This window comes from Notamacropus eugenii, chromosome 6 (assembly GCF_028372415.1).
Source record: "Notamacropus eugenii isolate mMacEug1 chromosome 6, mMacEug1.pri_v2, whole genome shotgun sequence".
Classification (NCBI taxonomy): Eukaryota; Metazoa; Chordata; class Mammalia; order Diprotodontia; family Macropodidae; genus Notamacropus; species Notamacropus eugenii.
This window is the reverse complement of record NC_092877.1, coordinates 353,711,016-353,734,977: the sequence shown is the minus strand read 5'-3', so window position 1 is coordinate 353,734,977 and position 23,962 is coordinate 353,711,016. Positions and strand designations below refer to the sequence as shown.

Genomic DNA, 23,962 nt, shown 5'->3' with positions numbered 1-23,962 from the left:
CCAGGCCCTTAAATCCACTACACACTGCCTTTGTAGAAAAGATGCCAAGACAGCTGGTAGAAGAAAATCAAAATCTCGGAAGAAAATTGTTCAAAGTTGCATCTTCTCTAGAAGACAGGAAGAGATATCTTCAGAGACACCCTTCCTCCTTTCACCCTGATTTCTTCAAGGTTGTGAGGAAGTTTTATAATTGTTTTCATGTCCTTTGTGTGTAGAAAACTGTACTTGCCCTCCTTCTACCTTATTCGCAATCTAGGGGAAATGGCATCATATAGCATCAAATTTTAAAAGGTTAGTTCTTTAGAAAAAGTGTTTATTACTTTTCATCATAGTTCTTTCCAATGTTTCTCTCTTGGTAGCAATATTCAGGCTTGGTCAAAAATGAAGTCGTAAGCTAGGAATATACCATAAATCATCATCTTATCCAACTGGACAAAAGGGAGCTGAGACTTTCCAACACAGAAACAACACAAGGTAGATTTCACTAAGTGATGAAAAGGGTGTCAATTGTGGGAGTGGATGAAGGAAGTCCGGAGGGGAATGCCATCACTGGAAAGAAAGAAAGGCTTTAAAATAATCAATCTGCAACTTTCTACTGTAGTAGAAATGAGCACTGGCCTGGGAGTCAGAATATCCAGATCTGAATCCTGGCTTTCTCTCTTCCTTTCTGTGTGATCTTGGCCAAACCACTGCTGTTCTGTTTCATTTTCCTTCAGTGGATTAGCTAGGACTGCTGATGCCCAGCCCAGCTCTAACTCTATGATCCTACAACCAGAGTTCCAAGCTCCGGTTTTCTATTTCCTGTATGACCTTTCCCTCTCTGGGGTCTCAGTTTCCTAATCTGTAAAAATGGGATAATAACAGCCAATTTACCTTAATGCGTGGTTCGGAGAAAAAATGATACTTGTTTGAGAATCAGGAGATGCAGATTCTCAGGCCTGGCTCTTTTACTTCCTCCCTGACTGACCAAGGTCAAGTCAGTTCTGTTCTTTTGGCTCAGTTGAACAGCTCGAGGTACTGGAGAAATATGTCAATTTGTGCTGCTAATGGTAATTAATGGCATTTACCTGCTTTATTGCCTTTTTCTTCTTCCTGCGAAGCTATCCTGATGGGCTTACAAATTAGACAGAAAAAAGACCTTCAAGAACAGGCACACAGACCACACCGCTTAGGTTTCTCTTCTGGAATTCGCTTTTTTCTTCATTTAAAAAAAAACAACATGTATTGAATTTACATATTGTGCAAGGCAGTTAGGCAGTGGAAAGGTTACAAAGATATGGAAGACCAGTACTGACCCTGTCCTCTGGGGGTTGGGGGAGGAGAGAGAGACAGTAAGACAGAGAGAGAGAGAGAGAGAGAGAGAGAGAGAGAGAGAGAGAGAGAGAGAGAGAGAGAGAGAGACAGAGAGACAGAGAGACACAGAGAGAGAGAGACAGAGAGAGACAGAGAGAGACAGAGAGAGAGAGACAGAGACACAGAGAGAGACAGACACAGAGACAGATAGACACAGAGAGACAGAAATGGAGAGACACAGAGAGAGAGAATGAGAATGAATCAGCTTTGTTACTGGTATTTGTTTTTACAGAGAGACACACAAATGGACAGACTGAGAAACGAGGCAACAGACACACAGAGTCATAGAGGTTGATAGAGATCAGAGACACACAGTCTCCTCTGTCTCTTTGTCTCTCTCTGTCTCTGTCTGTCTCTGTCTCTGTCTCCCTCTCTCTTACACACACACAGACACAGACACACAGACATACACACACAGACAGACACATATAGACACAGACAGACACAGACACACACTTTTTGAGTTCCAACACTCCCCAGGGCCCCCTATCTCCCCAGGTTTACCACTCCTTTCTCCAGTCGGATTCCAAGCCGCGCCCCCAGCTTGACCCTCCTTCCTGATTGGTTTTTCAGTGTCTTGGCCGCTCCCGATTGGCCGGGAGAAGGCGGGGCTCGGTTTAAAGCCCGGGGGGCGGGGGCGCGCTCCTCAGCCCGTCTGAGCTGGGTATCGGAGAGGCTGGCACCACTTAGAGCTGCGCACCCTGTGCCACTGCCCCGTCGGTCTATTACTCCCACTGCCGCTCTCGTCCCCTATTCCTCTCCTGGCCGGGCCAATCTGCCCTCTCGCAGCCCCGAAGTCGCGGTCCTCGCCGTCGGGGCTGGGCGCAGCAGCCGAGACCCCAGAGACAGCCGGCTTGCTTGAGGGCTGAGGGTGGGGGCCTGGGGGCCGCGGCCATGGTCGCCACTTGCCTTCTAGTGGTTGGATTTGTGACAAGCTTCGTGGGCTGGATCGGCATTTTGGTCGCCACGTCCACCAATGACTGGGTAGTGACCTGCGGCTACACCATCACCACTTGCCGGAAGATGGACGAGCTTGGCTCCAAGGGGCTCTGGGCAGACTGCGTCATGGCCACGGGACTCTACCACTGCAAACCGCTGGTGGACATCCTCATCCTGCCAGGTAGGGGCTGCCTCCTTCTCCCCGCCAGTCCCTTCTCTGTCCACTCTCGTAGGCACTTTTTTGGGGAACCCATTCTGGGCTTCTGATATCTCCCATCAGCCATCCCTGGGTTTACTCCTCATCTCTAGCATAGGGTGATAGGAGTCTTCAAGGAGGTCTCCGAAGGATGGATATAATACGACGGAAAGAGCACAGGAGTTGAGTGAGACCTGGGTTCAAATCCCTGCTCCTCCTAATGAGTAATACCTGTGTGACTTGGGACAATTCGCTTCCTTTCTTTGGGCCTCAGTTTCCTCCTCTGTAAAATGAGAGCGTTGGACTAGATAATCCCTTCTAGTGCTAAATGTACTATCCTTTGAAATCATAGGGCTATGCATGAAGAGACTTCAGACACCATCCAGTTAATATATCTCATTTTGTAGTTAAGGGAAACTGAGGCTGAGGGAGATGGAGTAACTAGCCCAAGGTGGCACAGATAGCAAGCATCAGATGGGGGATCTGAACCAGGTCCTCTGAATGGATAACCAGTCCTCTTCCTACCTTAACATCCAGTGGAAAGGGCATGAGATTGGGACTGGAAGGAAATAGATTTAACTTTCACCAACCTTCTGGGCCTCCTGGGTGCTGATCTGCTAGTCATTGGAGGGAAAGAGGCAAAACTCATCCCTCACTTGTGAAAGGACAGGGTTGAATTTAAGAATCTGTAAGGTCTCTATTCTGGCTCTAAATGCCAGGCTTCTATCACTTACTAGTTCCCATATTTAGGGAGGCAAGTGCCAATGGAAAGTCCTTCCTCTAGTTAATGTTGTTTTCTTTACCTCATAGTTGTTGATGGGGCTCATTAAAAAATACTTTGTTATAGCCCTGCCTTAATCTCCACTCCTTTCATTACCACCCTCCGCCCCATCTGCACACCATACTTGATCTAGAAACCTCAGGGGCTTCATGATGCCAGTGTTTCCTCTGAGACTCAGAATTAGACTCTCACAGTTGGAAAAGATTTCAGGACCATCTCATCTGACTCCTACTTGAACAAGAGTCCTCTCTACAACATAGCCAAAGAGGGGTCATCCAGTATTTGTTTGAAGTTCTCCAGTGGTTGGTTGGGGGAGGGAATCCTACACCATCTAAGACATTTTGGAACAGCTTGAATTATTGGGATAGTTTTTTCCTGACATCAAGCCTAAATCAACCTCTTTGCCACTTCCCTTGTTACTCCTGGTTCTGCCCTCTGAGGCCAAGCAGAATTTATCCTATTCCTCTGTCCAATGCAGAGTTAGGGACTGACTGAGGTTATTTGGAGTGATGCAAACATTCCCCTTACCTAAAATTGGTGACAACTCCTCTGGCCCTCAGCACTCTGCTTGGTCTATCTGTTTCATTCCTCCAGCTTTCCCCTTCAACTCCACAGTAGGAATTCATTTCAGTCAGATAATCCTTCTTGTCCTGTGCTTAGCATCATCCCTTTTCAGTTTCCTTACTCCTCTGGGACTGGGATGTGGTAGCATCTGAGTACCAGTGTCTGTCGAAGGTGTTAGGGAAGTCTCTAAGCCTCTCAGACTTTCATTCTTGTTTAATTTATCAGGGTTCCTTTTCTCTCTCTCTTGAAGATGAGTTTTTAGCTGCCATGAGCCCTGTGGTGGATGGGAGCAGAGCCAAGATGCTCAGGGCACTTTATATTTCTGACAACCAACCCTTCTTCTCAGCTGCCAAGGTGATTCCCGCCCCCCCCCCCTCCCCCCCCGCCAATGTACAGGTCTGATCTAAGACAACTTCAAAGGACTTGTGATGAAAAATCATATCCACATCCAGAGCAAGAACTTGGAGTCTGAATGCGGATGGAAGCCGACTATTTGCTCTCCTTTTCTTTTGTAGTTTCGTTTCTTCTTTCTCATGGTTCTTCCCGTTCTCAATTTTTACATCATGACTAATGTAGTAGTATGTTTAATATAAATGTATAAGTAGAGCCTATATCAGATTGCCCACCCTCTTGGGGAGGGGAAGGAGAAGTTGGGGGAGAAAATTAAAAACTCTAAATCTTATGGAAGCGAATGTTGAAAACTAAAAATAAGTCAATTAATTATTAAAAAAGATGTACATGTTACCCAGTTACTCAAAAAATGTTGGTGGCTCCCTATTACCTCCAGGGTCCTGTCCCCTTCTTGCCTTTCTCCATTGCACATCCACAATGGGTGTCATTGCTCCTCAAACTAGAAACCCAGTCTTCTGATTGCATTTTCACTGGTTGGCCCCCAGGTTTGGAATCCTCTACCCTTTCTTCTCTTCCTCCTGGCTTCCCTTTCAGCAGGACTTCCTTGGTCCCTCCTTGCTAATTCTTTTCCTCTAAAATTATCTTCCATTTACAATTTACATATATCTTGGCTCCCTCTGGTTATTTGCATATGGTCTCCATGTGAGCCTCTTGAGGGCAGGGACTATATTTTTGTCTTTGTATACCCAGGGCTTAGCACATGCCAGATCCACAGTAAGCACTTAATACATGCTTATTGGCTGATGGACAGTCAGTTTACAGAGAACAGGAGCTCTCCTTCCTAACACCAGTTTCTAAGGCCCCCCTCCATCTTAATCACCTCCATCAGTTTTTTATTCCCTGTACCCAGGGAATAAATGTTTACCACCCCCCAATATGCACGTGGCATACTTTTAGGTTTAATTTGCATTATTCACATTTCCTCTATCACTTTCTTAAGTCTAGATAATCAATAAAACAGCTAATCAAGACCTCATTTGTAGTGTTTGCCAATTTCTGAGATGGAAATGCTCACACTGAAAATTTAGCACTCAGGAGCAGGTAGGAGCTGTCTTCCGCCCACCCTGGCCTGCCCTGATTGTTCAGTTCAAACACCATTCTTTCTAACTCTAAAATGCTCATACTAAGATAATATAATGGAGGATGGGAGGTGATAGTTTAGTCAAAAGAGCCTTGACTGGAGACAGAGGACCTGGGGATCAAAGCCTCTTTCTGAAGACTACCTGTTAGACTTTGAACAAGCTAGTTACATTTTCCAGGCCTCAGTTTTCTCATCTGTAGAATGATGAGGTTGGCCTAATTAACCTCTGTTAATAACCTCTGTGGTCTCTTCCAGCTCTAAATCTGTGCACCTATGATTAGAATCTCTGCTCTGCTCCCAGGTTGTCTTTGGACAAGTTGCTTACTCTTCCTGGGACTAGTTTCCTCATCTGTAAAATGAGGGGGTTAGACTCAGGGACCTGTAAGCCCTCTCTGAACGTGATGATTCCATGACAGAATTTCAGAAGGAAGACTTGACAGCAGGAGACTTCTCTCAGGCGTTTGTATTCCCCTGTGTAGGGGTGTCCTCTGGAAAACATGTACACAAAGCACACTTTAATGTTTTATCTATGTTATTAAAATCTCTATCACTTTTTAAAGTCTAGAAATCAACAAAAAGAAACATCAAGCCCCGATTTATCAGCATTTGCTGGCCATTTGTATAAATGGTCACACTGAAAACTTCACAGTCAGCTCTCTTTTTCTTTCTTTCCCCTCCCCTCTTCTCTCTCCAGTATGAACCAGCTCTAGTGCACACCTGCTTACATGAATTAGAAAGGGAGGCAGAGTCAGGTTTGGTCCTTGTAGTTGACTTTCCAGAAGACTTGGGAAGGGCTTTGTGAGGTCAGCCAGTCCAGCCCCTTCAATTTCCAGATGAGGAAACTGAGGCACAGAGAAGTAAGCTGCAGAGTTAGGGTTTGAGCTCAGCTTCCAATGGGCCTCTCTGGTAAGTTCTCTTTCCTCCATTCTCTCCTAGCTCTCCAAGTTTAAGGTCAGGTTGCAGTTTTGATAGGTCCAGGACTTTATGCCTAAGGTCACAGGACTTTTGATCTCATAAAGCAAGCAGGAAAAAAGCCCTCCATGAAATTCCTTGTTCTAATAATAGATCCTGAGGAAGGATGCCTCTTGGTTCTTATTGGAGAGTTAGAAATCTCTCCTCAGAAATCTTTATCATCACTCCTGAAAAGAGGCTATAGCCATATTACTCACTTGCATAATTCTGTCTATACCTTAGCATTCTTGAGTTGCTATGACTGAAAAAATTACATGGGGGGAGCCACTCTTCTGGTGATGAGCCTTCTAAAATCAGCTAGGCTGGGCACGGAGGGCAGCAGATGCTGGCTGTACTCAAAGTCCTTTCCTGGTACAGCCTCTGAGAGCCCATGGTCACTTCTACACTATCATGAGACATTGACAAAGGGTTTTAATGGATGGTTGTGTCATGTGGCAAAAAAGCGCTATCTACATTCTCCTCTTAATCCCGGTGATTGCTTTCTACTGATTTCCAAACTCTAAGACCAGGGGCAAGGTATGTGTTTTAGTCTAATCTGGCCCTTAAGGATACATTGGCTGAATAGATCAATTATTCTTGTCCCTTCCCTTTTCCTCATGCATTCAAAAAAATCTACTGAGGAGTTCTTGCCGAGTATGTGTCTATAGAATGTCCCCAGTAGAAGATAAGACTTTTGAGGGCAGGAGCTGTTTCATTTTTGTCTTTATGTCTCCAACATGGCTCCTGGCACATAGTAGGTACTTACAATTAGTAGGTACTTGTTGATTAATTGAGTCGCTATGTGGAGCATTACACAAAAGCCAGTGGAAAGCTCCAATAGAAGATGCTGTCTTGACTCTTGCACTACTTGGGGGTGATGAAATATACATACTTGAAGTCATATAGTAGTTACATAGCAAAATGCAAAATGCTGGATCACAAAATGAATATATTTTGTCTAGCTCTAGAATCAGAGGACCTGGATTCAATTCCCATCTTTACCTCTTGAAATGTGTGCAAATCACTTAATCTTTCTGTGCTTTCGTTTCCTCATCTGCAAAATCAAGGGGTTGAGATAGATAAATTTGGAGGTCCCTTCCAGCTTTACATCTATGATCCTAAATGATAGAGAGCAAAAGAATAATTAGAATGGGTAAGGGTTAATTAGGGGAATCTTTCTGGTAGTTGAAAATCTGAGCCCAGAAAGGAGATATCCATGGATTGGTATCTCCCTCATCTCTCATCTTGAACTAAACTAGAAGCAGTGATCCCCAGCTTTGCAACATGTAGTGAGCCATTTCAAAATTGAATTCTAAGCTCTAAGATATATCTCTTATTTAATGTAAGAGATGGTCTAATCCATTTGGAGCAAGTAGAAGTTAGGGGCCACGAACTCTGGTGAACCCCTTGCTCACTCAAATAGCAATAGCTCTTGGTCTAAACCCCTTTCTCATTGACTTTTTTCCTGACAGGTTATGTACAGGCATGCCGAGCCCTCATGATTGCTGCATCAGTCCTGGGCCTACCCGCCATCTTCCTGCTATTGACTGTCCTGCCTTGTATCCGGATGGGCCATGAGCCAGGCGCTGCCAAGTACCGGCGCTCTCAGCTGGCTGGGATCATGGTGATTCTGTTAGGTAAGGACAGGTTTTCCACTAGCTTTCATCCATCACAGCTCTACTTCATCAGCTTCCTATACTTAAGTGGTCTTTAAGTAGTATAGAAAAAAATTCACTGGTTCTAGAATAAGAAGCTGTGGGTTCAAATAGGATCTTTGATGCTTAACTACTGGTGGAGTTTTGGACAAGTCACTTTAATGACCCTGGGTTTCATTTTTCTCATCCTCAAAATGAGAGGGCTGGACAAGATAGTCCCTGAGGTCCCATATTGCTAATCCTTTGCTCATTTCATAATGGCTTTCCATCCCTCTTGAGTTGTCAGCACTCTGTCAGGGTGATGGAGAATTTGCAGAACTATCAAGTTACTTCCATCCCTGGAGAACTTTAGGAAGAGAGCGGATTGCTATGTGCCCTTGGTGGCTTAGACAGCAAGTTATCAATGCTATCTGCAGAATTAAGAAATATCTGTGGCTGCCATGTGGCACCACTGCTGTGTGATACAAACAAGCAGGAGGTGGAGGAAAGAAGAAGAAGAAAGAGTAAAGCAAAGATCTACAATTTCCTCACCTGTAAAATGAGTTGGAGAAGGAAATGGCAAACCACTCCAGAATCTCTGCCAAGGAAACTGCAAATGGGGTCATGGAGAATGGGGAACAACTTAAAAAATGCCTGAACAAACAACAAAATAAGGATGATAGTACCTTCCTTGTAGGATCAGTGTGATACTCAAATGAGATAATGTGTGTAAAGAGCTTTGCATGTCTCAAAAGGCTGTATATATCTGATATTATTATTAATATTATTTGTGTGAGTTTTGGTAATTATGGCTATGTAGAATGAGAATTCTATATCCTTTAACATGGAAACACCAGTTGTGTTGATTGGCATCAACATGAATCTTTGTGGGGAGGTTTCTCTTACAGTCTCAGTTTCCCCATCTATAAAATAATAGCACCTATCTCACAGGATCGTTGTGAGGATCAAATGATATAATTTATATATAGTATATGTTATACAACATATACTATATTTGTAAATTGCTTTGTAAACCTTAAAGTACTCTGTAAGCTCTATTTTTAAAACAGTAAAAAAAAAATCTAGCAATTCCGAGTATTATGAGGATGAGCTTTAGGGACCAGCGGCAGTTGATCTGCATTTGGTCTTCAGGCACAAAGACTTTTTATCTTCATGTAATACACAAAACAATGGTCACATGACCACCCCCTCTAAACTCTTGGGTATATCTGTAGGGGATGGTTGATAGGCAAGTCTTTGAATCTGCTTTGTTCTCCCAGATGTTCGGTCAACTTGAGCGATAATGGGGAAATCGTATTGGTAATAATGTCAGTTGAATCATTTTTCACCACTTGCTTCCTCCCCTCCCCCACCACAGTATTTATTGGTATGATTTTGATATTTCCTCCACATGCTCCTAAACCACTCATGAAAACTCAGGAAGGCTAACAGATGTAGGCAATGCAGCTGGAAGGGACCACCCCTTTGGCTGCGGAGAAAGCAGCCTCACACAAGTAACCCTAGGGGTTTAGATGCTTCTAATTAACCTGGATGAAGTTATTTCTTGTAAAGCAACATGGGTTATGGATGAAATGCAAGCAGTCTGGAGTCGGAAAGCTGTGAATTCCAGTCTTATTCCTAAAACATACTTTGTGACCCTGGACTTCACTACTTTTGCCCAGCCAGTCAGCCCTCCCTTTAGGATTGTAGATCCATTTCCTATTGGCAAAGGGACTCTCCTCACCTGGAGTTCTCTATTGTAATCAAATCATGAGTCTGGACCAATCTCCCAGCCAGCATTCTTAAAAGGTCCTGGTCTCTGAATCTATATGAAACATCTATACGAAAGAGGAGAAACAGAAGAAAAACTGTTTATGACCAGGAACTAAAAGTTATGTCTACATATGCTCACAAAATGATTTGGTACAGTTGGAGAGAGCCCTAGATTGGAAATCAGGAAATCTGGGTTGAAGTCATAACTCTGTCACTGTATAAAACCAGAATGACCTCAATGCTTAGAAAAGGTTCAAATTAAATAAATCAAATTGACTGCTTTTTTTTTTTTGAGCCTTAATTTTCTCATCTGTAAAATGGGAGAGGGTAGGAGTCGATGATGTCTAATGTCCCTTCCATAAAAGCTCCTATTTATATTGTACCTACTATGTGCTAGGCACTGTGATAAACACTTTACCAATGTTATATCATTTGATTCTCTAATAACCTGTGAATTAGATGCTCTTTCAAATCTCTATTTTACAGATGAGGAAACTGAGGCAGACAGAGGTTAAGTGACTTGCCCAGGGTCGCACAGGTAGTAAGCATTTGTGGCCACATTTGAACTCTGGTCTTCCTGTACTTCATTCACTGCTGCCAGCAGCCTCTTCTAGCTCTAATATAATGGTATCTGACATTTCTCCAGTGCTTTAAGATTTACCAAGACATTATGTCACAAAGTCGGCGAGCGCTTATGAAATGCTTGCTATATTCTAAGCATGATGTAGTTTTTATAATAGCCCAGCTCAAGTAGGTGGGTAGTGAAGGGCTTAGTATTCCCATTTGACAGATGAGGGAAATGTAAAATGAAGGATTTGAACTAGATAACTGCTGAGGTCATTTCCTGGAGAACCTCACAGAGCTATGATCCCAAGACTTGCCTAAGATCTCATGTCTAATAAGGTCTACTTGAACTCAGGTCCTCTGATGTCAAATCCAGTGTTCTTCCCAATACTCAGAATCAAACAAACAAATCAGATGCACAAGTACCAGCTGTTGAGATAAACCAATTGTTTCCGAATAACTGACTGGCTGCAGTAAAGAATTTCTTTTTCTCGTTTTTTTTTCTTCCTCATACTGGTCTTTATTTGTAGCCCTAGCCAGGAGTAAGGTGGGGTTGGGTGAAGGCTGCTCTTCTTTGCCCAGGGCCTGGGGTGAAACTGTGGCCCTGGATTTGATGGGACTAGTTGGGGACCCTTGAGGCTGTACCTCTCCCACCAATCCTGGGCCTGATTTTTCTCTTGGGGTTTGACAGAGAAACATTCCATCTGAAGAGATTTAGGAGCAGACTAATCTTCTCTTGAGCTGCCAGTCTTGCCCACCTCCCCCTTGGTCACTCGAGCCACTGTGTAGGACATTGTTGTGACTTGGATGGGACGGCACCGGCAATGTGAGGCTCATTGTCTCAAGTGTGGCACCTGCAGATTTTCTTTTGGGTCTTCTCAGCACAAAGCCCTGAAGTGCCTTGTTTTCTCTAGTTGGCTTAATGAGGGGGAGGAGAGAGAGGAGGAGAAGGGAGTTCTTTGTATCTCTGACTTGTGTTGGGCCCCCCTTGGTGGAGAAGCCAGTGCTGAGTTCATGCTGGGTCCCAGGGATCTTCAGTGAGGGTGGAGGCCAAGGTGGCAGCTTCTGCCAACAGTTAAAAGTGGGGAAATGGAGAACTTTGAACAATATCTTCACTAGTCCTGCTACAGATGAGCAATCCACAATTTTTTTTGACATTTCTTTCTCTGTATATACTATAGATGTCTTTTTTTATGCCCTAATAAAAATTAAATAATAAGAGAAATAATAATTAATATATGTACTTTCAGGGAACCTACCTATCCCAATACTTCTATTTAATTACAAAAGACAGTCATTTGGTTCACATGTGCAATAATCTACAGACCATTAAACATCACAGAGTAATAGCGGGATAGTGACTCATCCCAAACCCTTTCTATCTAAACTCCATCATGTAATAATAGGGACAGGTCTTGTGATTTCATTGTTTTAGCAAACTCCTGAGGGAGGAAACTCCCTCCACCAATTTAGGTTGCTTCCTTCCCAGCAATGTATATTCTTAGAGAGTTGCCTAAAAGGGAATAAGCCTTTATTTAGTGCCTACTATGTGTTGCTAAGTGCGTGGTGTTAAGAACTATACAAATATTATCTCATTTGATACTCACCACAACCCTTGGGGTTTTGTGCTATTAGTATTATTTTTAGAATGGATTCTTTATGTATATCTGTTCTTTTATATCACTTAGACTTTTACCACGTGTCCCTTCCTTTCTACTCTCTCTCTCTCTCTCTCTCTCTCTCTCTATTCCATTCCTTATAACAAAGAATTTTTCAAAAGGAAAAAGAGAAAAAAAATCAGCAAAATAACCTGATAAACACACAAAAAAAATCTGACATCGGTTGGTGCTGTTATTATTATCCCCATTTCACAGATGAGCAAACAAATGCTGAGAATTTAAGTGACTTGCCCAGTGTCACACAGCTAGTAAGTGCCTGTCTAGGATTTGAACTAAGGTCTTTCTGACTCCATGTTCAGTATTCATATCCCCTGTGCTACCTATCTGTCTCATATACGAATGAGATGATTATCGTCGACATTTATAATAATGGTTCCTTTACTAAAGTCTTCTTGTGGTGCCTCACTGCAGCATGGAGGTGACCCAGGGTTCTCGAAGGCTATGGCAGCATAGCTATGACAGCCCCTACCAAGGGGGACAATCTTCAAGCAAAGACTTGGAGACAAAAATTATGTCAATTGTCTGAAGATCCACCTAGCCAAGCGTGGAGAGATTCATCTTCCAAGAGCTTCCTTCAAAGTATAACTGGGTATCACTTCCTACACAAGACCTTTCCTCCTCTCACCCACTTGTTGACCTACTATGCTTAAAATTATTTTGCATTACTTTGCACATGGTAACTTGTATTTGTATTGTATTTTGTCAGGAGAATATAAGCTCCATGAGGTCAGGATCTATTTCCTCTTTGTTTCCCCAATGCCTAGCACAGTGGGAGCCTAATACACATTTCTTGCATTGAATTTATTTGAACCAGCAGGAACTTGGTTACTGGAACATGAATTGTTTGGCTGTAAACAGAAAAGATAATTTTTTTAAATTTAAAAAATTGGTATCATTCACCATTTGCTAGGGAGAAAAGGACAAGGAGCTCAGTTTCTGCCCACTTTCTAAACTACATAAGTAGTCAAAGCCACAGACTGTTGTCTTGCCATTGGATTTTGATGACTGAAGGAGACAGTGAGGCTGATGACTTTGTGCAGCTCTGTCTCACTTAAATCCATTTCATGCACAAGTGAAGACGTCATCCTTGTGATGTCATTGATCTGTGAGAATGAAGGACTACCAAGTAACCAAATGGTCAACAGGTTTCCCCACTGAAGCCAAGGGAATGGGCCAATCCCATCCCCAGTAGAGGGGAGGGGACAAGAGACTTTGATCTGTAAGGGACCTTGGAAGCCACCAAGTTCAATCCCCTCATTCTATGAAGTAAAGGATTGACTTGCTCACAGTTACATAGGTAGTAAGTAGAAGAGTCAGGACTGAACCCAGAAAGCCATGGGGTTGACTCACTTTATTTCCCTTTTCTTTGGGAACAGTTAGATCTAGGTAGGGTCAAAGTATTCCAACATTAACTTTCAGCAAACTCCTTTAAAGCATCTTTTCCATGCTCTTCCTTGTGCTAGACACTGAGAGACACCTATAAACTATAAGGTCATCCCTTTAATGATAGAAAGGACTTTAGAAGTCATTGAAGTCATTTATTTATTTTTTGGTTTCTCCCTTGCCTGGCACATACTAGGTGCTTCATAAATGTTTCTTTATTATTAAAGTGACTTGTCCAGGGTCATGCAGCTGCTAAGTATCTAAACCCAGGTCTTCTTGACTGTAAGCCCAGCATTCTCCTACTCCACGTTGCTTGTGGGTAAATAAGATAAAGAAGACGTAAATATTAGTCCGCAGACTCAAGTCCTTGTACTTTTCTGTGGAGATGGCCAAACGTGCTCTTCCATTTTAGAATACTGTTCCTGATGACTGGACATCATTGATAATTTCTTAGTTTCCTTTGTGGAAGTAGATGGATCCTGGCTATGGGGTAGAAAGGTTGGATCTTTGCTTGTTGCTTTATGAAAACTGTAGGCTGTAGCATGAATTTTCCAAAGGGGAAGTTGATTGAGACCTTTTTCTTTCCTTTTTCCTCTAGAGTTAGACAGGTTAAAAAAAAAGTTTTTCTACGTGGCATTACTTTTCTCTCTGGTAGTTTCAGACTGAAGCTTCCTTGCCTTAATCTGTGAAGACCTTTCTTTGTTTTTCAATCATCCTTAAGAGTTTCATTTAGTGATTTACCTTTGTGGAAGCTGTCTGGGGAGAGGCTAGCATTATAGCGCTATGTTGTATAGTTTCAAATAGAAGACAAGTCAATGTGCATATATATATATATAAAAGTTGATGTGCATACACACACACAAGCATTTATTAAATGCCTACTCTGTGCCAGGCACTGGGGATATAAGTACAATGAATGAAATAATCCTTTTTCTCAAGGTGTTTTAATTCTCCTGGAGGAGACAGCAAGGCCATATGTAAATAGGGATGAAATTAACATAATTTATATCAAGAGAATAAAGAGAAACAATTTACATCAAGAGAATAAATACAAATACATATAAAATCATTAAATGCAAAGTAATTTGGGAGGAGTGGCATTCATGCAGTCCTAGGACATGTAGTCTAATGTTTCTGGCTTTATCACATTAGAAACAGAATCTTCGATAAAGGCTTCTCGTACATTTTCAACCTCTACCTTCACATATTGTTGTCCAACAACACTGGAGTAAATGCATGTGAGAGATAAGATGTGCCTTCTTTCTCTATGTCAGTATTAGAGTGATGTTGGCTATAAATGAGGGGATTTCTAAGGTTCCTTCCAGCTCTACCAGACTCTGTAATGTGAGTGTGTTTGTGTGTGTGTGTGTGTACCTGCCTGACATATGACTTAGACTAGCATTTGAAAGGGTTAAAAGAAAAAAGCTGGTAACCTGTGTGGGCTAGAAATAAAGGGAAAAAACACTGAAAGTTGGCCAGGAAAATAGTGTGCTCAGTTATTCCATTGGTTTGATGTCTGTTGTAAATAGAAAATCATCATAAAAGCAATTGCACAAACAGGGCCTAATCTGGTGTATCCTGCCAGATGGATTTCTTTTAAAGTCTTGTTTTTAGAGAAAGATAAATTGGAAAAGGGGAAACCAAAGGCCATCCCAGTCTCAAATGATTAAAAAAATGAAATGAGATAGACATGCAGTCGCAGCCCTGTAGAAATATTATGGCTATCTTTTCTTTGGAGAAATGGTCTTGTTTTTGAAAACTGAGCTGATATATAGATTGCAGTTATAACCACATCACTTATAAGAGGCAGGATCATAGAATCCCACATCTAGATCTAGGAAGGATGTCAGGATCTGTTTTACTCCAAGTGCTCTGCATTTTACATCAGAGGAAATTGAGGCCCAGAGAGGGTTGCATGCTTTGCTCAAGGTCACACTGCTAGGAAGGGTCAGAACTGGGATTTTAGTATAAACAAATTGAATTGGGAAGCAGTTTGCAGAACTGTTGGTACAAGACCCCAGAGTCATGCAGAAGCCATTTGGATGACAATGGTGTTCCTTGTTCTAAAAGCAGTATTTCATCAAACTCCTTGACTTTGAGTCTGGAATACTGACAGTGACAAAGGCAGAAAGCAAGACAAACATTTCAGGGGACCAGGAAGGCTTTCCTCCTGCTCCACTCTTTTTCTCTCTCAGGAATGATAGAAAAGTCATTATTTCAAAGTAGAATCATCAACATCCTTAAGTCTAGTTAATTCTATCACTTTGTCCATGATGTGTCATCTACTGAATTTTCTGAAGGAACCTTAAGTAAGATAGGTACCTTCTGTCCTCAAGATTTTATTTGGAGAGAGATTTTGCTTGTTCATATGGAAATCTGTTTCTTTTTAAGAATGTGATTTGAATATTATTTGAAAGTAACTTAAGGCAAAAAAAAATTTCCTCTTGCTGAGGGCAGCAATCAGCCACTTTCTCCAATCTGTCAGGCCAAGGCTAAACTAGCATTCTATGTCTACAGGAATGCTTTCTGTGGGCTTATGAAATAGAATTCATGCCCTCTTTCCCATTTCTTGAGGTGAATAGCCATCTCTCTTCTCTCCCTCCCTTTCCCTGTTTCTCTCTTCTCTCCCTCCCCATCTCCTTTTTTCTTTCTTTCTTCCCTCCCTCCTCCTTCCTCCTCTCCTTCTCTTTTCTCTCTCTTCCTCTCAGCTATTACATTCTGTGAAAAAGGAAGGAAAGAATTGAGTCATTGTGCTTTCAGTGTATCCTTTAAGTTCACCTCAATCATTTCCAGGGATTTATCATCCCAAATTATGTATTTTTCAATGAAAACCAGAAATAAATGGTTGAAAAAGACTGCCCCACCTCCCTTTTCTTTCTTCTAATCTTCATACCTAGCAGATAGCTTGGATTAGTTATATTAGAAAAAAATCTTCCTAGTTTAAGCTTTTCTTAATTTCAGAGAGAACCTTTCAAAATATCAGATAGGTTTCTATTTGTCTCTCTAGAGAAATTTCTTGGAAAAGCTATGAAAACTTTTCCCTTTGTCCTTAAGGATGTCTGAAAACCCTGTAATTCAATGGACCTGAGATCTCCATGATGTATATCCATTGGTGCAGGTCTATACCTTTTCATTCCATGGTATTTATGTTTACATCATCTATAAATTTTCAGTAGATGATCTACCCAATGTGCTTGGGTGTCTTTCTCCTATCTTTTTAGACCCTTTGTCTGAGGACTGGCCCAGATAAGATCCAAAGGGTTGGCCAGAGCAACTCTCAGAGATCATCTAGTCAGTTACAGAGGGACTGAGACCTGCACTGCTAGAGGGTCTTCCTACACCAACTAAATTACAAAGTCTTAAAGGATCCCAAGCACAGTTTCTTGGTTTTAACCATCTTTTAACCATCCATCCCTTGCAGGCAATTTTGTTAGTAACAGAGGAAGCATGGTGGAAAGAATCTTGGATTTGGAGGCTGGGGAGCTATGTGTTTAAACCTCAGTTCTGACACTTATTTGACTGAATACTCATGGATAAATTACTTAACCTCTCTAAACCTCAGTTTCCTTGGCTGTAAAATAGTGATAGTTAAACTTGTATGACTTGCTCACCAGGTTGTTGAAGGAAAGAATGCTAGAAATGAGAACTGATGTTACTAATGGCTTTTGGTCAATAGTGACTTGGCTTGTGTTTGGTTTTACTGGTCAAAATGTATTCCCTCCCTCCTCCAAAGAAATTTCTGTAACTGAGGAAATTTTCCTTTGTTTACAATCTCTTCCCCAAACATTCTTCATCCTAAGGGTAGTTGAAGGTCAGCATCTCAAGTGACCCTCTCATTTCTCTTCTTGTGGTATGGAAGTCAGTCTGTCATTTTCCATTGGTTTTGATGTGGTGGTTTTGTGAGAGCTACAGGAATCCTGTCCAAGGCTAGTATATCTGGTAGGAAATCAAGACATTTCTGGAATTTGAATGCTATCTTACATTAAAAATATGTGAATTAGGAAATTGGGAGAATAGGATGTCTGAGAACCATCAGATGGGTTCATCAGGTCATTGATTTAGAACTGTTGGCTGCCTGAGAGGTCATCTGATCCACTCATCCATCTTACAGTTAAGGAAACTGAGGCCCAGAGAGATTGGATGTCTTGCCCAAGACCACACAGTTTGGAAGCATCAAAGGCAGAAATTGAACCTAGGTCCTTTGACTCCAGGGCTACTACTCTTGCCTATACCCAAATGGTTGGAATCAGAGTGAGGATTTGTTATTTTTAGAAGCCATCTTCCAAAGAGGGTAGGTTGGGAAAGAGACTTAGAGATGAGGAGTAATCTTGTCCAACCCTCTTATTTTGTGAGGAAACTGAAGCCCATAGAGATGAAAGGTCATACCAAATGGAGTCATTGAGGTACAATAGGGAGAGCTCTGTGATCATGAGACCTAGGTTCAAATCCCCTCTCTGACTTTGAAGACCCAAGTGACCACAGACAAGTCATTTACCTTACTGGACCTCAGTTTCCTGATCTGTAAAGTGAGAGGGCCTTTGCAATCTAGTCTAGCTCCAGTCCTATAATTCTGTGACCCAAGGTCTCAGACCCCTCAGCTATGTTCTTTCCATTCTACGTAGCTCCATCTCCTAGTGGGGTGGAGTTGTAAGAATAAGAGCTATGCATGTATACATAGAAATATTATTAATTTTTTGGAGGGGAGGAGTCTGGGCTTGCATAAGGATAGGTAGAACATTCTTACTGTGGAAAGTATCTCCACAATTGGAGATTGGCATTTCCCTTTAAATCTATAGTCTTGAGAGTTACTGGGAGTACATAGAGACTTACGCAGGCCAAAAGACAAGACTTGAAGCCAGGGCTCCTGACTAAGTGGCCAACCCTATATATCTGGAACTATGTGCATACAAATATTCATTCATGTATATCTTTAATTATGGAAAGTCCCATTATTTCAAAGCCTGTCTAGGCATTTTCCCAATCTCATGTTTGTTTTCTAAATTAAGAAATTAAATCAAATCCAGCCCTGAACTTGTCTGGGCCATCTTCAGATAACGAAGTGGTTCTTACCTTGAGAAACAGGACAACGAATGGTTGTCAGCACATCTCAGTTCTGCCACTTACTACTCAAGTGACTTTGGGCAAGTCACCTAAGTGCTATGGGCCTCAGTTTCCTTATCCATGAAATGAAGACATTGGATGAGGGCTTCTGAGGACACTTCTAGCCCTAAAGCTAATTTCTGCACATTTCTACACAGTCCCAAATGATGTAAATGGTTCAAGCTAACCAATGTTTATTAATCACCTACTATGTGCAAGAAACTGTGCTTGGGATCATTTAAGGTTTCGTAATTTGGTTGGTGTAGGGAGTACCTCTAAGAGGGCAGGTCTCAATTTAACTGAGTAGATGATCTCTGAGAGTTGCTCTGGCCAGCCTCTTGGATCTTATCTGGGCTGACCCTCAGACAAAGGGTCTAATGTCTATAAATGAAGTTTATACTACAAGTCTTTTTGACCTTTCACCTCTATGGACCTCAGTTTCCTCACAAAATAAGAGAGTTGGACGAGATTACTCCTCAACTCTAAGTCTATGATCTTATGATGTTTTTTCCAACCTACCCTCTTTGGAAGATGGCTTCCAAAAATAACAAATCCTCACTGATTCCAACCATGTCATTTTGGTATAGGCAAGAGCAGTAGCTCTGGAGTCAGAGGACCAATGTTCAAATTCTGCCTCTGATGCTTCCAAACTGTGTGTTCTTGGGCACAACATTTAATCTCTCTGGGCCTCAGTTTCCTCAAATCCGGGGCCCAGTCTTCCAGAATTCAGGGTCACCTCCATGCCATAATGAGGTATAAGAGCAGATGATGGAAATAGAAAAACATAAATGGAAACTATCCTTGCCCTCAAGGAACGTATATTCTATTGACTAAGCATCTTATAGTAAATTTGGGTTGCACAGAAAAGCTGGGGGATCCTCACGCGAACCAATCCACTTTGTTCTAACAGTCTCATGGAATCTTAGTTTAGCTCCTCATTATCATAGGCATGTCTTGCTATCTCTGTGTCAAACATTTAATATACTGTGGAAACTTAGTACATGTTATACAAAAGCCAATGTTTTACTTATTATCCACATGTAGTAAAATGGGTTGAAAGGTTCTACCTAGATGAGAAAATGCTGAATCTTTCCTCAAATTTAGGAGAGATATAGAAATAATGATCCAATTTAACTTAAGCACCAGTGATAAAGAAAAACATTACTATTTGTCCTGTGCAGACAGAGGCTGGAAGTGTGCAACCACAGTAACTCAGAAAGGCTCTGCCGAAATCAACCAACAAACATTGGTTAAGCATCTACTATGTGCCAGAGAAACAAAGAAAGGCAAACTGTCCCCACTCTTAAGGAGCTTGTAGTATAAGAGAAAATATATCAAATCCAAAGATGCCGTCATATCTGCTAAAGACAGGTGATAGAGGTGCATTAATAGCACTGTGGAGATATTCCCACCTTACTTTTATATGTTACTTTACTATTTTCATATAGTCTGACACTCTCTATCTTGCCCCGTTAGAATTCTTGGTGTCCTTTAAAACACAGCTGACATACTGCTTCCAACCCAAGGCCTTTCTTGACCCACCTTCCTAGTTCCAACCAGTTGTTGGGGCACTCTTCCTATAGAAATTACTTTGTGTTTATTTGTGTATGTCGTATCTCCTAGTAGAATGGAAACTCCTTGAGGACAGAGATTACTTTTTGTCTTTGGATCCCGAGTGCCTAGCACATAGTAGGTGCTTAACCAATATTTCTTCCATTGAATTTCGAATTTTCTCATTTGAGACAGAAGGCCTTTACCTCATGCCATCTTGACAATATTGCTATCAACTTCCCATTGGGGTAGAATTTGTAAGGAAGTGGATCTCAAAATACAGGAGCAATGATTCCCATGCTTAAGAATTCTGTGTCAGAAGATTCTCTGATTCTGGAGGTTAAGAAGGAATTTGGGGCATTGCAAGCTCTTACCCAGAATACCTAGAAAGGGGAAGAAATAAGGCTAGGTATTCAGTCGCATGAGATAGTTTGCTGACAATTCTGCCTAGCAGCAGGGATGTCTTTGGAGGCTATTTATAATCCTTTTCTTCTATGTAATCTAAACAAGAGTTAAGCATGGGCTACACATTGCAAAATTCCTGTGTCTTCCAGGTTAAATCTCATTACAGCAAAACAATATTTACTTTTCTTTTTTTAAAATTTATTTATCTTTAGTTTACAACATTCAGTTCCACAAAGCTTCTAAGTTCCAAATTTTCTTCCTCTTTCTCTCTTCCCCCTTCCCCCCCTCCCCAAGATGGCATGCAATCGGATCTAGGCTCTCTATATACACATTTACATTAAACATTTTCACATTAGTCATGTTACAAAGAAGAATTAGAACCAATGGAATGGACCACAAGAAAGAAGAAACAAAACCAAAAAGAGAGAGCGAATAGTATGCTTCAATCTGCATTCAGACTCCTTAGTTCTTTCTCTGGATGTGAATAGCAGAACCTTGCACTGCAGACAAGGGTCAAGTCTATCAAAGTTAGCCATTGCACAATATGGCTGTAACTGTGTACAATGTTCTCCTGGTTTTGCTACAAAATAACATTTTCAATCAGCTCCCTTTGCTTCAAAGGATGATGAGGCAGAGAGTAGACAGCATACTGGTGTCAGAGCTTGAGGACCTACGTTCTACCCCTGCCTCTTCTTGTTCAGTCATGTCCAACTCTAACTGACCCCCATTTGGGGTTTTCTTGGCAAAGATACTAGAGTGGCTTGCCATTTCCTTCTCCAGCTGAGGAGGAAACTGAGGCAAACAGGGTTAAGTGACTTGCCCAGAATCATATGCCTAGTAAGTATCTGAGGCTGGATTTGAACTCATGAAGATGAGTTTTCCTGATTTCAAGCCCAGTGCTCTATCCACTAGACCACCTAACGGCCCTAGCCTTAGTTCCTCTACTTTCTAATTATATGAACTTGAACAGGCAGCTTCTCTGGACCTCAGTTTCTTTATCTGTGAAATGAGGGGCCTGGAGTGGATGACTGCTTTAACATTCTAGAATTATATTCAGTGATTATTCACATTCTTGGGGTGTATTTAGGATAGTAACAGAAGGATTTCAAAGTCCCAGCTGGTAGTAGCTTATTTATTTTAAGCAATATTCTTTACGACAAAGTTACATAACAATAATAACAACAAAAAATCCGATCAGTTTTTATATAATATGATTTACTCCATATGAATACAGTGAGTGGGCTTTGGGCTGCCCTATTCTTTTTCTTTCCTTCACTCCTTCCCTTCTTTTTCTTTTTCTTTCTCTTTCTCCTCCTTTCTTTCCCTCTCTCCTTCCTTCCTTTCTCTTCTTTCTTTCTCTATCCTTTTTTTCTCTCCCATGACTTGTAGGTGGTGCTGGTGAGCCCGTCTCTGACAAATGCGCCATGGTCACTGCTTTCTTTGTGTTTCTCCAGCCCTGTGTGCCTTGGTGGCCACCATCTGGTTCCCTGTGTGCGCCCACCGTGAGACCTTGATCGTCAGCTTTGGCTACTCCCTCTACACCGGCTGGATCGGGGCCACCCTCTGCCTCTTTGGTGGTTGCGTCATCTTGTGCTGCTCTGGAGATGCTCAGACATTTGGCGAGAACCGCTTCTACTACTCTTCAGGCTCCAGCTCCCCCACTCACGCCAAGAGCGCCCACGTATAAGGGAGCATCTGGACTTCCCCGGGCTGGCCACTGAGGTGCGCCAGCTGATGGACCGACGTGCCTAGGGTTTGCTTGTGACAGTGGGTTGTGCAAGAACTCCCCTGCCAAGCTTTGATGCCGAAGGTCTAGAAAAGCCTCCTGTCCAATGTTTTCGTAGCCTGATTTGCCCACTTGCTACCTTAAGAGAAATCTGTCCCCTCAGTTGTAACCGCCCCCCTCCATGTCGCCCATGGTTCTGCCCAGTCCAAGCACTCCCCAAAATTCATATTAAAGAACCTTGGGCCACACCTCTGTTTATCTTTCTTTCTTTTTTTTTTTACTTTGAGTATCTTATTTCGCTTTTGTATATCGCTTATTTTGTTTTTGTTTTTTCTTTTTCTGTCTTATCCAACATTTCTGAGTTGGGAGGAAAAAAAAGACACTTTCAAGCAGTTTCAAATGACAATGGGAACCTCCTAGAGACGCATCTCTGGTCCATCCCTCCCTTTAAGCTGTAAGGTCACTTTGTTGCAACAAATAGAAAGAGAAAGATGGGGCAGATAGACTGGGGGAAGGGAGGAAGAGGAAATATCGGAACTTTCTGTCCCTGGGAAATTGTTTTTTGTAAATTCAGAGGGGGAGAAGGGTTAGGGAGAATTACTTTTCCTTTTATTTAAATTTGGGGGTTCACATTTATCTGTGCTTAGCTGTTTATTTTTCCCTGCTCCTTTTTGCAATCATGATTTTCCTGAAATTCTTGATTCATTAGTATGAAGGAAATGAACCAGTTAGGCTCTAACCATATAGTTGTTAACCATGCCTAGCTTGGAATGATGTTCCATAGAGCAGCTTCTGATTTTTTTTTCTTATGGGTACAGAGTAGTTCTTAAACTCATCATTTCGTGTTTCCATTTAACCATTATAAAAACAGCACCACCACTTTTCCCCTTTCCTGCCCTCTTGTCCATTCTGACAACCAGCTTGATGTGGCATTATTGAATACGTGCTGTACTGGGGTGTCTGTAGGTCTCCTCCCATGCTGGTCCATTGTGTGCCAGCTAGAGAGAGAGAGACAGACACCCTTTTCTCCAAGTACTGATGCGTTTTGTACCTTAAGTAAAGTACTGTAAAAATAAATAACAGACTGTCTGCGAAACCGGCCTTCAGTCTTCTGTATTGCAGAGATATAACTTATTTAACTTCAAATTTCTTCCATATTAATTTGTGGTCAAAAAGATGTCCCTTTGTCTTTCAGGACTTGGTGCTTGGTTCTCTATGATCATAATGCTAGGGCTGGAAAAGATCTCAGACCATACAGTTCAACTCCCTAATTTTGTATGTAAGGAAACTGAGATCAGAGGGGCTAAGCAACTTGTCCAAGGTCACACAGTTTAAGAGTCTGGGATTTAAACTTAGGTCCTCTGACTCCCAATCTAAGTGGAAGTGGGTGAAAAAATCCTTTTTTTCCCCTCGCCTACCATATCAACAGAAGGTGAATTGGAAGGGTTTTTGTAGTTCACTAAATCCAACAGATATTTAAACACTCTCCCTCATTCCTCCCCTCAATGTACCCACAAGTGGTCATTTAACCTTTCATTGAAAACCTCCATCAAAGGGGAGCCCACTGTCTCCTGATTGCTTACCAAGAATCAAGACTTGAACGTTAGTCTGGTTTCCTGGGTTCAGTGATATCTGCCCACCAAGGTGCCATGCTTGAATGTGTACTGTGGAGATTGGGCTATGAACAGAATTACTTATCAAAAATTCCTCTTGTTTAAAGAATGGTTAAAGGAATAGTCCAGGGTTTAAATGCAAACTAAAGTCAGACTTCGGAAATTTAAAGGAATTGTTGCTTCTAAATAGGGGACTGATTTCTAGCCATAATCCTATGGGCAGCAGTAAATGTTGGGTAGTGGAAATATTTAGGCTTT

The 23,962-nt window shown here is 41.9% G+C and overlaps 1 protein-coding gene across 1 annotated transcript; it reads left to right on the top strand.

Annotated features, from left to right (window-relative positions):
- The first annotated feature begins 1,979 nt into the window (after positions 1-1,979).
- On the top strand, positions 1,980-23,187 carry CLDN11 (claudin 11). Its single transcript, XM_072618484.1, has 3 exons — positions 1,980-2,473; positions 7,749-7,913; positions 21,820-23,187. The coding sequence occupies exons 1-3, from the start codon at positions 2,248-2,250 to the stop codon at positions 22,050-22,052; spliced, it is 624 nt and encodes a 207-aa protein (XP_072474585.1). The 5' UTR covers positions 1,980-2,247; the 3' UTR covers positions 22,053-23,187.
- Positions 23,188-23,962: the final 775 nt, after the last annotated feature.